This window comes from Heptranchias perlo, chromosome 14 (genome assembly GCF_035084215.1).
Source record: "Heptranchias perlo isolate sHepPer1 chromosome 14, sHepPer1.hap1, whole genome shotgun sequence".
Classification (NCBI taxonomy): Eukaryota; Metazoa; Chordata; class Chondrichthyes; order Hexanchiformes; family Hexanchidae; genus Heptranchias; species Heptranchias perlo.
The window spans coordinates 35199700-35216836 of NC_090338.1; the positions used below are offsets into that span (position 1 = coordinate 35199700).

The following is a 17137-nucleotide window of genomic DNA, read 5'->3' on the forward strand; positions in this document are numbered from 1 at the left end:
GAAGCTGACTTGACCTTTGCAAAGTGGATAGAATTTCACAGTTAATGAAAATTTTCTGCTGCTCTGTGAACATGGATTTCCTTCAAAGCTCAGCTGATTGACAGCTAATTAAGTAAGAAAAATTATCTTTAACACTGTTCATTTGTCGTACTGTAAATAGTTTTATCCACAATCTTAAACCATTGCATTTAAAAATGAATTCAAACTTCATCTGCTCTCAGGTCAATTTGTCAAACTGTAGGCTGTGCAACCTTTTAATGGTACATGCAACCGCACTAAAGTTCTCAGAGAGCAATTTGCAGCTGTTACAAATCAAATTGGCTTTCAGCCACTTTTATCCTCCTAAATATCTTGTGTACATGTACGATTCAAATGGCTCTGAGCTTCCTCTGGTACATTCTTATTCAAGGATTAAATATACAGTGGAATTTTGTAATTACACACTCTTATCACAAATTACTTCTGATAATGATTTTTTTCTTTGATCCTGTTGGAAGCTTCATTCGAGTCCACCTGACAAGAACTACTTTGGTTCCCTCCATGAATTTGTAGTAATGGGGTTTAACTGTGTATATAGTGGTTAGTCGTGTATATTGTGATTATAAGAGTGATTAGTGTAAATCAATTCTAAAGTAACATTTTATCACAGTGAAAAATAACCAATGAGAGCTTTATAGTTTATTAAAAATGAAGAAAAAAACATTAGCAAAACGAGAATCATTGCTCTGTGTGGGGAAAAATGTCACCAAGACCATCCAGGTGCATCATTGTGTGCTGGCAATACCTGCCATGTTCCTGGATCCTTTTGCAAACATTAGTAATTGCTCACGGAGTGGTATGATGTTGAAATCTCATCAAATTCCTCCAGGATCCGCATTATTGATATTTCACTGCAGTGACTTTACAGTAAGCCATAGTCACAGCTGCCTGAGTTTCTCCAAGAATACTACTCCCATATCTTGAGAGGTTTTTCTAGCACCTCTTCCACACTGCTGGACAGAACACAGAAGAAGCTGATTACTTCAAATAATTTGTCTCTCACCCCTAACCTCCATTCTCCCCTTTTTTCTCTCTCTGTCTCCCTCTGTCTCTGTCTCTGTCTCTCTCTCGCTCTCTGCATTGCATCTTTTCTTGTCTTTCAGTTTTATTGACACTACTGTAACAATCGCTCCTCCGACCTTACCACTCTTGTTCCTTCTAAGCTTCAAATACACATTTCGACATGCTCTTCCTAACAGATCATTCACAGCAGTTATATTACTGTCCTGCATGCCATATCTAAATCACAGCTACCCAAGTCTATCCAAGACTTAAATACTACTCTTATGTCTTCGGAAGTTTTTCTAACACCTTACTGTGTTTAAATCAAAACTCACTACGCCATCTTCTACTGTAACTCATTTTTTCCCAGGACTTCAAAACTGTGAAACTCTGTACCCACTTAATCTTTCATTCTTTCTACAATTTTCAGGCTTTTAAGACCCATGTTTAGTGTCTCTTAATTACTTCTTATTGATTTATCTCATCCTCACTGGTTCATTGAGTTACGTCAAGTCTACAGCACAGAAACAGGCATTCGGTCTATGCCGGTGTTTATGCTCCACACGAGCCTCCTCCCTCCCTACTTCATCTAACCCTATCAGCATATCCTTCTATTTCATTCTCCCTCGTGTGCTTATCCAGCTTCCCCTTAAATGCATCAATGCTATCCGCCTCAACTACTCCTTGCGGTAGTGCGTTCCACATTCTTACCACCCTTTGGGGAAAGAGGTTTCTCCTGAATACCCTATTGGATTTATTGATGACTGTCTTATATTTATGACCTCTAGTTTTGTACTTCCTCACAAGTGGAAACATTTTCTCTATGTCTACCCTATCAATCCCTTTCATTATCTTAAAGACCTCTATCAGGTCACCCCTCAGCCTTCTGTTTTCTAGAGAAAAGAGCCCTAGCCTGTTCAGCCTTTCCTGGTATGTATAACCTCTCAGTTCTGGTTCTTTTAACTTTATAATATTGTACACAATTAGTCTTGACCCTTCACCTTGATTTTTCAGTTTAAAAATGTTGACCGTATTGTGGACATTATCAAGTCCAAACATCTCAGTATTTCACACAATTAATTTTTTGAAGTGCAGTAACTGTTGTTATGCATTTGGATTGGAATTTGGATGAATTGCACTTATGGAGTTGGCTTCTTACTTACAGTAATGTATTGTTTTTGAAGACACCCATCTTCCCAATTTTGGTCTCTTGTTGAAATGTCCTGGGTGCAAAGTTGAATTTCGAAGACATTGTGGGGGTTATATTGGATAACCCCTGAAACTGGGCACGGAGGTGCTATATCCAAAGTGGGGGGGAGATGCCAAGAGCCCTCCAGGCATATGCTCCCAAGGCAGTGGGAGGCAGTCGGGGACGAAGTCAATGCAAGGAGCATGTCCACGAACATGGATGCAGTGCAGGAAGAAGTTCAATACTTTGACATGGGCAGTCAAGGTGAGTGAGGTCAACTCTCAAGTGGCATATCCTACCAACTGCACCAATAGCTGCATCCACTGCTCCACACACTACATTCCCCCATCACCCACATTCATGCTGTCTGGTGATTTCGATGATTGCTGTGAGCAACCAGCACTGTTGAATGGCCGCTCACCAGCAGGGGGCACAGATATTGCAAGTGGCGAGCACTACTTAAAGGCAGCCTGCTCCTCTTAAAGGGAAAGTGCATTGTGGCTGCAGGAAGTGGTGGAAGTCAATTGGGAAGTGAATCTGTGCTGAAATATAGTGCAGCATGGTGATGATGGGAACTCTGGAATTTTTAATGAGCAACAACTGGGCTGTTCAATGTTTGCAGGACTCTTATAATTGCAAAACAGCCTAAATGGCCTACTCCGCCATTCAATGAGATGATGGCTGATCTGTGACCTAACTCCATATACCCGCCTTAGCCCCATATCACTTAATACCTTTGGTTAACAAAAATCTTATCAATCTCTGATTTTAATTAACAATTGAGCTAGAATCAACTGCCGTTTGCAGAAGAACGTTCCAAACTTCTACCACTCTTCACTCCTGAAAGTCCTAGCTCTAATATTTAGACTATGTCCTCTAGTCCTAGTATTCAAGTATAGCAGACCTCCAAAAACAGGTACAAATGCATCAGCAGCCAGAAGCAATAATCCAGCAACTAACTGTAAATCCTGCATGATCCTTTTAAACAGAGCTGGTGGGGCGGTCCTCCCTGCTGTTTAAGACCTGGTCAGCTGTGCGAGGTTAAGACTGGCGGGAGCAAGAAGTTCCAAAATCGCATCTATCCCTTTAAATCAGTGTCGCACACTGATCTACTGCATATTCTCCCTAATTTACACACTGCCGCCGTTCATTAGGTGTGTGTGCGCAGCCACCTTTATCAAGATGGCGTCCTGCGCATGTCATGCCGGAAGTGTGCGTGCGTGTTCTGGACGCCATTTTCGAAATTTAGGAGTCCGCGTAGTGCCTACCCAACGGGCATTATGTAGCCCAATTTAGCCCCCTACAAGTTAAGCTATAATTGTACTGCAGCTATCCATTTATCTGGTATCTGCTGGCTGATGTGCAATCAGCAGACCCTAATTATATCACAGTCTGACCAACAGTGAGGTACTATGATAACAGAGCTCTATACAAGTGTTCTCCGATGTAGATACAAAGCTCCACTCTTTCTGTCGGTGATTTTTCATGTTGGGAGAATGTGGCAGGAGTTGTATTACGTCCTAGTATTAAAAACATTAATAAAATGTTTCAAACCGCTTACAGGAGGTCCAACAGGCATCATATTGGAATCTGTTGCCCACTTTATGCATTGATGTGCACCTGAAACTGCTTTGCATCAATGTGAAATGTAACTGTCCCTTAAGCAATCTAGGTCTGCCAGCCATATCTGACTTCCTATTTTCACAAGGCTGCTAAAGTCTTGCGAACTGTTCATACCACGTTGTTAAGTCCAGTGAATGAAAGGATGGGAGCCTCGTGAAACTAAGAAAGCAGAGCAAAACACTAGGTCTGCATTAAAATTATGTGTAATACATGGCAGCCACAAATTTAATAAGTTCAAAATAGTGTAATAGTAAACACAACATATATGTGTTTATTTACATGCTATTAAATAACCATTTTCTCATATATACAGAGACGTTCTAGTTTATCTTTTGTCAACTTCATTTTTACAGCCTTCTCATTCTATCCAAAATTAATACTATGGTGAGCTGAGTCTGACAGGCATTTTGAGTACAATTTAAATGAGTTTTTATCATCAACAAAATCAAATGTACATGACATTTCAAGATAAAAGTAAGCATTTGATGTAAATGAAAACAAATCACTGATATTTTATAGGCAAACATCACTCGCTGAAGCTTCCACTTTGAATGAAAATGTTGCAACTTTTCCAATAAACAGCAAATGAATGGAATAAATCCTATCCTGGTTTTAATATCAGCCTGTACTATATGTTAGTGCACTCAAGTGTTTTAATGCATTTATTTCTTATAACATTGTGAGATGCAAGTTTAATTAGCAGATAGAAAGGCACTCAAGGATCATTATGTACTGTTAATTTGCTGGATTGTAGAAAGGTTAGACACATGCTTTGTTAATTATATAACTAGTTAGAAACAGTTCTGAGAGACAGGATATTGCAGTGTTTTGAGCCTGTATGTACTTAGAATGGGCCTATACTCTCTGGAGTTTAGAAGAATGAGAGGTGATCTCATTGAAACATATAAATTTCTGAGAGGGCTTGACAGGGTAGATTCTGAGAGGCTGTTACCCTTGGCTGGAGAGTCTAGAACTAGGAGGCATAGTCTCAGGATAAGCAGTCGACATTTAGGACTGAGATGAGGAGAAATTTCTTCAATCAGATGGTTGTGAATCTTTGGAATTCTCTACCCAAGAGGGCTGTAATTGCTCAGTCATTGAGTATATTCAAGGCTGAGATCAATAGATTTTTGGACTGTAAGGGAATCAAGGGATATGGGGATTGGGCGGGAAAATGGAGTTGAGATAGAAGATCAGCCATGATCTTGTTGAATGGCGGAGCATGCTCAAGGGGCTGTATGGCCTACTCCTGCTCCTATTTCTTATGTTCTTACGTAATGAGCAGTCAGAAATAAACAGACACTGAGCAGCAACACATTTATTATTGTGATGCAAAAAATACATCATTTTATGATATGAAAATCACTAAAAACAAGAAAGTGCAGAACATTTCTGACTGGAATGGCTTTGCAAAGATGAGCATAATTGTAACTCCTAACTGGAACCCAAAGACAGAACTGGAGGATGTTTCTGCAAAAAAAGGGTGAATTTCAAGGTATTGGATAGAAAGGTGAATACTTAAGGGAAGCATCACTGTACCTTGACTACTGAAAAGTTTTTTGTGTAGGTGGATACTGTGGTTTAAATGTAGACGGTTGTAGATAAATTGAAGTGTTTTTTGCTGGCCAAGGAAGAGTACTGTACATGAGAGATATGGGGGGGTAATTTTCACCTTGAGTGCAAGCAGAAAATTGCTGGTTGTGGATCGGCCACCCGTTATACACCCTGCCTGATTCTCCTTTCCATTAAAGTCAACAGAAAGGAAAATTGTAGACGGCGTGTAACGGGTGGGGCGGCTAATCCACAACCACCAGTGCCCAAAGTGAAAATTACCCCCGATCTCAACTTAAGTAATCAAAAGAGCAGGGAGCAATTCGATCGCTATCGAAAAAAGGTAGGATTACATAGAATTACATAGAAATTAAAACATGGAAACAAGCCATTCAGCTCAATCAGTCCATTTTGGTTTTAAACTTCCACATGAGCAGTAGTCCTGATCCGATGCCCCTGGTCTATTCTCATATCCTTCTATTTCCCTTTCCTTCAACCAGCTATCTAATCTATTTTTACAGGTTGACCTGGTCTCTGCCTCAATATAAGTTTCCCCTATCTGTTTTCATTCTCTTGCATTTAATGTGTCCTCCTGTTCTAGACCCATCAATCTGTTTCTATCGAATAACCCCTTAATTTCTGTTATAATTTACTCTGTAAATGTAAAATATTGCACATAGGAAGAACAAATGTGTGCCATACATACTCCATGAATGGTGTTGAAAGAATGAAGTTGAAAAAAACCTTGGAGTCTTAGTTGACTCAATGTGCAGCACATCTAACCAATGCAGAGCAGCAGTCAATAAAGCCAGTGGGATGTTAAACTACACAGCCAAAACAGTAGGACACAAGTCAGAGGAAATAGTGATCAAATTGTACAGTCTGCTCATCAAACCACACCTTGAGTACTGTGTAGATAATTTAGATGTGGAGATGCCGGTGATGGACTGGGGTTGACAATTGTAAACAATTTTACAACACCAAGTTATAGTCCAGCAATTTTATTTTAAATTCACAAGCTTTCGGAGGCTTCCCCCTTCGTCAGGTGAACGATCGTTCACCTGACGAAGGGGGAAGCCTCCGAAAGCTTGTGAATTTAAAATAAAATTGCTGGACTATAACTTGGTGTTGTAAAATTGTTTACAATAGATAATTTAGAGAAGTGCCTCGAGGCTGATCTCTAGTCTCAGATGAGTGAGTTACGACAAAAGACTGGAGAGACTTGAACTTTTCAGCCTGGAGAGGTGATTTTATTGAGGTCAATAGATAGTAAATGGTATGGAAAAGATTATCCAGAATACTACTATAAAATGTGGAAGTAGGACAAGGAGACACCACTTTAACCAAGTAAAAGGTAATTTTTAGGACTAATGTCAGGAAGTTCCTTTTCATGCAGAGAGTGATAACACTTTGAATGGACTTCTGAGCAGAGCGGTGGAGCAGAAAACCCTAGAATTATTTAAGAAACAAGTAGATGCAACAATGGGAGAGTTTACGGTCGCTCTGGATGGATGACTTAAGATGGGCAGAATGGCCTTCCCTTTCCACAAGTATCGTGGCAGGCAGCCAAGCACTGGGGATCATTGTGTACTATTAAGTAGCTTCTGGGGTTACATAGATTGTCCCACCAAAGTTATGGCGTACGAGCAGCAGAACCCTGCCGAAATTCCAAATGAAATGTTTAGGAGAGGGCAGATAGGAGTGTCTGCATTCTCTAAATATTTCAATCAATTCTCGGGAAAATCCCTGCGTTGTGTCAAACCCAAGTTGTGCGAGACTGCCTCCTCCAGCTTGCTGTGGTGTCAGGTTGACCTTAGCACTGATGAGAAGTGGAAACCACTTTGCAGCAATACTAGAGTTACAGTTTAAATACATTTCTTAAGAGAGACAAAGTTGAACTGTTCAGCTTGTGTGTATTTGTAAGAGATATCGAGCAGTAAAAAATCTTCTGCCTATGCTATAAATAAGTCATTGGCCCAGAACTTGCGTGGCGCCATGCCTATTTTTCAGGCAGTAAACCGGCACCAAAACCTCCAAGGAAGCGCACACTCATTACAAACCAGAAGTACGCCAACCGCCATATTGGTATAGGCATCCAGGGTCCACACCTGAAACATGTATTAGGCCCTTTGCATATTCAAATAAGAGACCTAACATCTGTTCGAGGACCCTCTGCAATATTGGGTTGGCCTGAACACAGCCAGCATCGGGCCGACTGCGTTCAGGTAAACCATGTTTACATGCTGCCTAACAGGCCGTCCTTAAAAGGATAGCTGCAGGCCGCAACCAACAAGGTAAATGTTTAAAATATACTTACCTGAACGTGGAGCTGGGAGAAGCAGGAGTGCTCCTTCTGTCTCCACATTCAAACCACACGGGCCGCTGCTGGCTACCTCTCTCCCCCCACCCCAGATCACGACCTCGACCTTCCCAATCACCGCTGCCACCTGCCTTGATCGCCACCACTGTCCTCCCCAATCACTGTCGCTACCTTCTTGATCCTAGCTGCTACCCTCCCCGATTGTCACCGACTGCTTCCCAATCACCACTACTCTCTTCCCGATCATCACTACCCTCCCTCCCGGCCACAGCTGCCCTCCCTCCCGATTGCCCCCCTTACTCGTTGTCCCCTCTAAGGGCTTAACTGAGGGCCACTGCTAACATCACAATGGCCCGATCTTCAAGGCCTTTTTTCCAGTGAGCTGCCTGGGGGTGCCTATTAGGTGTCCACAGCACGTTGGCTCAATGATGATGAGGCCCGTGGCCCAATATTACGTGTGGCACGGGCCTATCCATTCAGGCGCAGGGATTGATCCCTGCGTCTCCTGCGCACTTGTTAATGGGCATGCTCAAATTTCTAGACCACCATTACATGTGGTGTTGGTTCAGAGGAAGCGAGAAGTGGTCATGTGGTATAACATTCCCTTTGCTTTTTTTGATTACAGTGTAAACTGGATTACCAAGCTTGTTCTTCACGTAAGACGATCACCATGAGATGCAAAGGACCTTGTCCTTGCCTTCCAGGACAAGAAAGTGTGAAACTGAAAAATGAAAAGACAGGTAAGTCACAAAGGAGACTGAGGTAATCCAATATATTTAACTGTTCAAACTGCAATTGACTTTTCTATTCAATAACACCTTTGTGTGTCAATTATGTGACTCAAATTGATTTCTAAAGTATCTAAGGGATTATTTAAGATTGGATGCTTGAAGGTGAATTTAAAATAGAAAGATTGCTTTTAAAGTTATGAAATTAAAGTAGGTTGAGGTTAACTCTAGGGATATGAAGCAAATTTCGATTAGAACTGTGTAGGTCCAGTGCGACCTCATAAAGCATAGTAAACAGAAAACAAGGTGAACAAAGGAGAATGAACTTATCTTTGAGTACCCATATGCAACTTTCATAGAAACATAGAAATGTTAGGAGGCTATTTGGCCCTTCTTGTCTGTGCTGAACAGTCCCATTTTCCTGCTTTTTCTTCATACTTTTTTCTATTCTTTAAGTAGTTATCCTGTATACTTTTGAATACTGTAGTTGACACATCAATGACCACTTGTGGTGAAGCATTCCACATTCCAGTAACTCTTTGCCTGAAAAGGTTTCTTCTGATTATCTATGTGAAAAAGTTGCAAATTTCTAACATTAATTCTGCAACTAGCTAAAAATACACAGGGGCCTTCTTACTAACTACCTAATATAAAAGTCATGTGATATTAAAAAGGCTATGACATTAATCCTTTGAGAACTTCACTAAACCAAAGTCAAAGCAATAGCAATATTGCAAGTTTTGAGTTGATTTGTAGTTTTGTAAATTTCTAATTTTATATTGGAAAAAAAACCTTTCCAGATGTTGTAAGCAAGGAAAGACGAGCATGCTGTAAAAACTGTGAATTGTCTTTTAATACACTGGGTTATGTGGGTTTACCAAAAAAAAATGAAGGTTAGGAATAGAAATGCATCATGTGATCTACTGAAAAACCCTACTCTTAACCAGGTAGGCACACCATGCCTTTTGAAAAGTAATGGCCCATTCACATTTGGCTGTATCCAAGATGAATTGCTTCCACTTCTGTGCACCAATATCTGAGTATAGTCCTTCTGGCAAAAGTCAGCAGGTTAAAAAGCAAGTTTTGTTACTCCCTGAACAAGAGGATGACAGGCTGAAAGGCACAATACTGGGATTCAAACTGACAATGTTAAAAAAAAATCTCTAAGCAAGATCTTCATTCAGTTCCCAACATTTTATAACCTAGAGTAATCCCAAAGAGTATATTCTAAAGAGACCTGAATTTCCAATAAGCTGTGTAAACAACCAGATTAATATAGTTGATTTGGATGGAGTTCAGTATGTACAAGACTACATTTTATTACTAGTGCACGGATGCTGAATAGCATTAGTGCTGTTTATCAATGTGCTAACCTCGTATTGATTTTTCAGCTCCATTCAGTGCAGGATATTTTACATCTCATTACTTTGGAGAGGGCTAAAACACAATTAAGGAAGAAGTGTATGCCTTTAGGTCAGTGCCTATGTCAGTGTCACAGTCACTGATAGTTTGAACTTTAAAAGACCTTGTTGTCTGCTGTGCTCTTCCTACACTCTGAAATGGATACATTCGTTACAGTGAGAATGGACCAGTTTTGCATCACAAGACAGGCTGAGATAGAGTTCTTGATTGTCTTGCTATAAGAACAGAAAAAGCAGAACTATTACTATGGGAATGCATCACGATGCTCTATATTGGGTTGGAAGGCTGACTAATAGACCTATCAGTCTGCCAGGATGGGGCTTGAAATCAAATTAAAACAAAAACTGGCTCTAAAGAAGATGAATGACTTATATTAAAGAGACACTATCAGCAATCTGGGAAGTTTGCAAGTGAAAGAGGGACTTAGAAATTCGTCACAGGAGAGAAACTACAGGTGAAAGGGGCATGGGGGGAGAAGCCAGCTCACAAGTTGAGAACAGTCCATATAATGAGCACTTGTGATTTAAAGGGGCATTGTTGTCTGTTAAAATGTTTTTGAAAAACACTCAGGTTTAGAGCCAATGAAGTGCTTTACAGCCAATGAAGTACTTTTGAAGTGTGATCACTGTTGTAATGTAGGAAATGCGGCAGCACAAACACCAATGTGATAATGACCAAATAATCTATTTTACTGATGTTGGTTGAGGAATCAATGTTGGCCAGGACACCAAGGAGAAATCCCCTGTTCTTCTTCAAAATAGTGCCCTGGGATCTTTTACATCTACCTGAGAGAGCAGACAGTGCTTTAGTTTAATGTCTCATCCAATAGATGGCACCTCAGACAGTGCAGCACTCCCTCAGTACTGCACTGGAGTGTCAGCTTAGATTTTGTGCTCAAGTCTCTGGAGTGGGACTTGAACCCACAATCTTCTGACTCAGACGGAAGATTGAGCCACAGCTAACACTACCTTTATAATTATAAGTGATTGCTAATACGATGATAGAGCTTGTACCAATTGAATTGTCCTGACAAAAGTTGCATTTTAATTAAACAAAGCACACCTTTGGTGTAATTTTCTTTGGAGAAATTTAGCCAACTTGGAAACTTCCCCTGCTGTTCTTCGAATTGTCCCATAGGATCAATTACGTCCACCTGAACAGGTGGATGGGGCCTCATCCAAAAGACGGCATCTCTGACAATGCAGCAATCCATCTCCATCAGTACTGCACCAAGGTGTCAGTCTAGATTTTATGTTCAAGTCCTGGTGTGGGGCTTGAACCCACAGCCATCTTATTCAGAGGCAAGAGTGCTACCATTGAGTCAACCTGACACTAAAGTTTAAAACAGTAACTATATAAATGGAGGAAACTGATTTCATAATTGATCTTTGAAGCCATGACTTCGACACTATCCATTCTATCTTACCAACAACAACTTGCATTTATACAGCGCCTTTAATGTAATTAAAGGTCCCAAGGTGCTTCACAGGAGTATTATCAAACAAAATTTGACACTGAACCACGTAAAGAGGTAGAAAGGCGGAGAGGTTTAGGGAGGGAATTCCAGAGCTTAGGGCCTAGGCAGCTGAAGACACGGCCATCAATGGTGGAATGATTAAAATCGGGGATGCGCAACAGGCCAGAATTGGAGGAATGCAGGAATCTCGGAGGGTTGTAGGACTGGAGGGGGTTACAGAGATAGGGAGGGGTGAGGCCAAGAAGGGATTTGAAAACAAGGATGAGAATTTAGAAATTTAGACATTGCTGGACTGGGAGCCAATGTAGGTCAGTCAGTATAGGGTTGATTGGTGTATGGGACTTGGTGCGAGTTAGGATACAGGCAGCAGAGTTTTGGATGAGCTCAAGCTTGTGGAGGGTGGAAGATGGGAGGCCGGACAGGAGAGCATTGGAATAGTCAAGTCTAGAGGTAACAAAGGCATGGATGAGGGTTTCAGCAGCAGATTAGCTGAGGCAGGGGCAGAGACAGGCAATGCTATGGAGGTGGAAGTAGGCGGTCTTGGTGATGGAGCAGATATGTGATCAGAAGCTCATCTCAGAGTCAAATAAGACCGATCTCTGAATATTTCTAAGAAAGAACTAATGCCAAGGTGTAACATATGTTTGCCTAAAGCGCATACAAAAAAATGTTTTTGAACTTCATAGCATGTGGCTTCATTTGAACATAAGGGCGTATGTTGAAATTAATAGGGCAGAACGTTGTTGCAGATGAAAACCTGAATTCAGATCAGAGGGATGAGTTAACTCTTTGAGCACTGCGGTGACATTATGAAACAAAAGTGGACTAAAATTGCAATATATTTTCTTTACTACTGAAAATGAAGAAATATTTCATAGTTTCGGTGAAAGTGAGGTAGGGATAGTAATAAGTATTTCTATTTTGACAAATTGATAACAATGGGGCCACCTAAAATTACATGACAGCCCTATCTGAACACAAAGGAATCCCAAGCAGCCTTTTCAGATAAAAATTATGCCAACTGTTCATTAACTGCCCCCCTAACTTTGAAGAAGTATATGCCCCCACCACTGGGCAAGATTTAAACTCCCCATTTCTCCCCCCGCCCCCACCAAGCAAGATTTCAATTCCCTTCATACAGTAACCCCCCAAACTGTATTTCCCACCCACAGCACCCCTCCATGGCTGTGTTTCTGCACCGTGATGCCTGACTGTTTCATGCCTCAACCCCCCTACTCCTGCTGGTCTGAGTTCTCTTTATTTAGCTCTTTCTTCCTCTCCCCCTCTCCTCCCCACTCCTTCACCTTCCCTCCTCTCCAGCTTCTGTTTTTATCAAGCCAAATTTTAATACTATTGACAACTTAATTTTGGATTTCACTTTACCTATAAGCATCCTGTGAGGATATTGAATACTTTCTGAAAGGTAAGGTATCCACACTACTCAACCAACTCTATCACATCCTCAAAGAATTCCAATAACTTGTTACAAATGATCGGCCTTTCATAAACCCATGTTACCTCAGATTCATTGCCTGTACATGAACTAGGCATGCTTTTGTAGCTTTTTTTGTAATATATTCCACTATTTTCCCCCATTGCAGATGTCAAGCTAAGATACTGACAATTTCCAGGATTCTGCTTCTGACCTTTTTTTTAAGGATCGGAGTCACGTTGGTTATCTTCAGGTCCTCTGCGACCTTCCCATGGCCAATCAACTTCAAAATATATTAAAATGAAAAGTCCCAACGAAAGCTTCAAAAATAGCAAATATACGTTGTAGGGAATTAGCTGCTTTCCCAGTGGTTCTTGGAGGTGGACAGTAGCAATCAAAGAAAGTCACCCTTCCGCAGTAGTTTCGTTAATGATTTAAAAGTTCATACAAGCATGAAGCAAAACGAGCAATTCATACAACTGTAAGGATTTCAGCATCAAGGCAGTTCAGAAGTGATCAGCTTGTTGTATCTTGAGGTTCTTTGTCTTCTTGTTGTTGGCCGTCCTTCCTCTAGGTGAGCTTCCTTTAGCTCCCCGTGACTGCAGCTCCTCCGACTGTTGTTCCTCCCGATTGCAGTAAAGAAGTGGCTAAAATGTCCAATCTTTATATGATTTTTAGCAGTTAGGGTGTGAAGAAAGTTAAGAGAGGTCCCATTTTGGACCACTCACCCACCGTTACATAATGATGGACGGTTGGCTGGACCACTCAAAACCGTATAAACCCAACTATAGCCTCTTCACCAGCTGTATCTTCTTATCCGTGTGAATCCAGGTGGAATGATCTGTCCCAGGATTTCTTGTTATCTCAGCACTGTGTTTCCAAATGAATTGATTTGAGAAACAAATTTGTTATGAGAATCTATATTTGTTGTGAGAACTGAATTTGTTTTGAGAACCAGAGACCTGTTTGAACCTTCTCGAAGCTGCTCGAAGGTTCTTAAGGCTTCTGTCTTTCGTTCTAACAGTTGTTATTAAAAACCGAAGCTTGTTGAATCTTTCTGCACAGTTGCAGTTTAAACTGATGTCCAAATGAGCAAGTTAAATTCACATGCTCAAAAATGTAATGTCCAGATACTTTGGGCTCGATTTTCCCGGGAAATTGCAGGTACATTGGGGGCAGGAGGGCTCCGAAAATCGGGGAAATCCTGTTCAGTTTCGAAGCCTGGCTCCAACCCGCCAATTTCCGAGTTCCCCACGGGCATCCTGAATCCAGAAGTCTCGCTGGTGGGATGATAGTTAAAGAGCCAAATGTACCTCATTGAGGTACTTAAGGCACTTTACTTGTGACATATTAGGTAGTTGGAACGATTTTTAACTTACCTGGGCAGCTTTCCCATGGCTTCAGATTCACGCCTGGTGAAACCAGGGCCGGATCAGGGAAAAAGAAATGAAATAAATTACATTAAAAAATCATTGCACGAAGTTAAAACACAAAATCAACTTACCTTTCCACCCTGCTCCGATGTCCGATGTCTCCCTCTCCGATCTCCCCCTCTTCACCCACCCCCAATGTTCCCCCGATCTTCCACTCTCGCCCCCACCCGATCTTCCACTCTCGCCCCCACCCGATCTTCCACTCTCGGCCACCCCCCCCCTCCGATCTTCCACTCTCTCCCCCCCACCCCCGGATCTTCCACTCTCGCCCCCCCCCCTCCTGGATCTTCCACTCTCGGCCACCCCCCTCCCCGATCTTCCACTCTCGGCCCCCGCCCCCTGATCTTCCACTCTCGGCCGCCCCACCCGATCTTCCACTCTCGGCCCCCGCACCCCTGATCTTCCACTCTCACCCCCCCCCCCGATCTTCCACTCTCGGCCACCCCCCCCCCGATCTTCCACTCTCGCCCCCCCCCCCGATCTTCCACTCTCGCCCCCACCCGATATTCCACCCTCAGGCCCCCCCCCCCCTCGATCTTCCACTCTCGGCCCCCCCCCCCCCGATCTTCCACTCTCTGGGCCCCCCCCCCCGCCTGATCATCCACTCTCGCACCCCCCCCACCCCGATCATCCACTCTCGCCCCCCCCCCACCCCGATCTTCCACTCTCGCCCCCCCCCCCGATCTTCCACTCTCGGCCACTCCCCCCCCCTCCCGGATCTTCGACTCTCGCCCCCCCCACCCCGATCATCCACTCTCGCCCCCCCCCCACCCCGATCTTCCACTCTCGCCCCCCCCCCCCCGATCTTCCACTCTCGGCCACTCCCCCCCCCTCCCGGATCTTCGACTCTCGCCCCCCCCCCCCGATCTTCCACTCTCGGCCACTCCCCCCCCCTCCCGGATCTTCGACTCTCGCCCCCCCCTCCCGGATCCTCCACTCTCGGCCAACCCCCTCCCCGATCTTCCACTCTCGGCCCCCGCCCCCTGATCTTCCACTCTCGGCCCCCCCCCGATCATCCACTCTCGCCCCCCCCCCCCGATCTTCCACTCTCGCCTCCCCCCCCCACCGATCTTCCACTCTCGGGGCCCCCCCCCGATCATCCACTCTCCCCCCCCCCCCCCCGATCATCCACTCTCGCCCCCCAACCCCCCCCCGATCTTCCACTCTCGGCCCCCCCCCCCGATCATCCACCCTCGCCCGCCCCCCCCCCCCCGATCATACACTCTCGGGCCCCCCCCCCCGATCTTCCACTCTCGCCTCCCCCCCCCACCGATCTTTCACTCTCGCCTCCCCCTACCGATCTTCCACTCTCGGGGACCCCCCCTCCCCGATCTGCCACTCTCGGCCCCCCCCCTCGGTCTTCCACTCTCGGGTCTCCCCCCCCCGATCTTCCACTCTCGGCCCCTCGGCCCCCCACCCGATCTTCCACTCTCGGCCCCCCGGCCCCCCACCCGATCTTCCACTCTCGGCCCCTTGGCCCCCCACCCGATCTTCCACTCTCGGCCCCCCCCCCCCCCGCGATCATCCACTCTCGGCACACCCCCCCCACGATCTTCCACTCTCGGCCCCCCCCCGATCATCCACTCTCGCCCCCCCCCCCCCCCGATCTTCCACTCTCGCCTCCCCCTCCCACCGATCTTCCACTCTCGGGGCCCCCCCCCGATCTTCCACTCTCGCCACCCCCCCCGGATCTTCCACTCTCGGCCTCCCCCCTCCCCGATCTTCCACTCTCGGCCCCCGACCCCCGAACTTCCACTCTCGGCCCCCCCCCCCGATCTTCCACTCTCTGGGCCCCCCCCCCGCCCGATCATCCACTCTCGCCCCCCCCCCCCCCCGATCATCCACTCTCGGCTCCCCCCCCCCCCCCCGATCTTCCACTCTCGGCTCCCCCCCCCCCGATCATCCACTCTCGGCTCCCCCCCCCCCCCCCGATCTTCCACTCTCGGCTCCCCCCCCCGATCATCCACTCTCGGCTCCCTCCCCCCCCGATCTTCCACTCTCGCCCCCCCCCCCCCCCGATCTTCCACTCTCGGCTCCCCCCCCCCGATCATCCACTCTCGGCCCCCCTCCCCCCCCCGATCATCCACTCTCGCCCCCCCCCCCGATCATCCACTCTCGCCCCCCCCCCCCCGATCATCCACTCTCGGGCCCCCCCCCCCCGATCTTCCACTCTCGCCTCCCCCTACCGATCTTCCACTCTCGGGGACCCCCCCTCCCCGATCTTCCACTCTCGGCCCCCCCCCTCGATCTTCCACTCTCGGGTCCCCCCCCCCGATCTTCCACTCTCGCCTCCCCCTACCGATCTTCCACTCTCGGGGACCCCCCCTCCCCGATCTTCCACTCTCGCCCCCCCCCCCTCGATCTTCCACTCTCGGGTCCCCCCCCCCCCCGATCTTCCACTCTCGGCCCCCCGGCCCCCCACCCGATCTTCCACTCTCGGCCCCTTGGCCCCCCACCCGATCTTCCACTCTCGGCCCCCCCCCCCCCCGCGATCATCCACTCTCAGCACCCCCCCCCCACGATCTTCCACTCTCGGCCCCCCCCCCCCCCCCGATCATCCACTCTCGCCCCCCCACCCCCCCCGATCATCCACTCTCGCCCCCCCACCCCCGATCTTCCACTCTCGCCTCCCCCCCCCACCAATCTTCCACTCTCGGGGCCCCCCCCCGATCTTCCACTCTCGACCCCCCCCCCCCCACCGATCTTCCACTCTCGGGGCCCCCCCCCGATCTTCCACTCTCGACCCCCCCCCGATCTTCCACTCTCGGCCCCTCCCCCCCCGATCTTCCACTCTCGCCCCCCACCCCGATCTTCCACTCTCACCTGCCCCCGATCTTCCGTTCCAGCTCCAGACGATGTCTCGCTTTCTCCATTTTCTCACCCCCCACCCTCGCGATGCAACTCCTGAAGGCAGCCAGCCT

The 17137-nt window shown here is 46.0% G+C and overlaps 1 protein-coding gene across 1 annotated transcript in view; it reads left to right on the forward strand.

Annotated features, from left to right (window-relative positions):
* spock1 (SPARC (osteonectin), cwcv and kazal like domains proteoglycan 1) overlaps positions 1-17137 on the forward strand; it is a 480071-nt gene that overhangs the window by 382890 nt on the left and 80044 nt on the right. The window contains exon 6 of the mRNA XM_067996251.1: positions 8350-8464. Coding sequence (XP_067852352.1) covers positions 8350-8464 — 115 coding nt within the window. The remainder of the gene's footprint in view (positions 1-8349; positions 8465-17137) is intronic.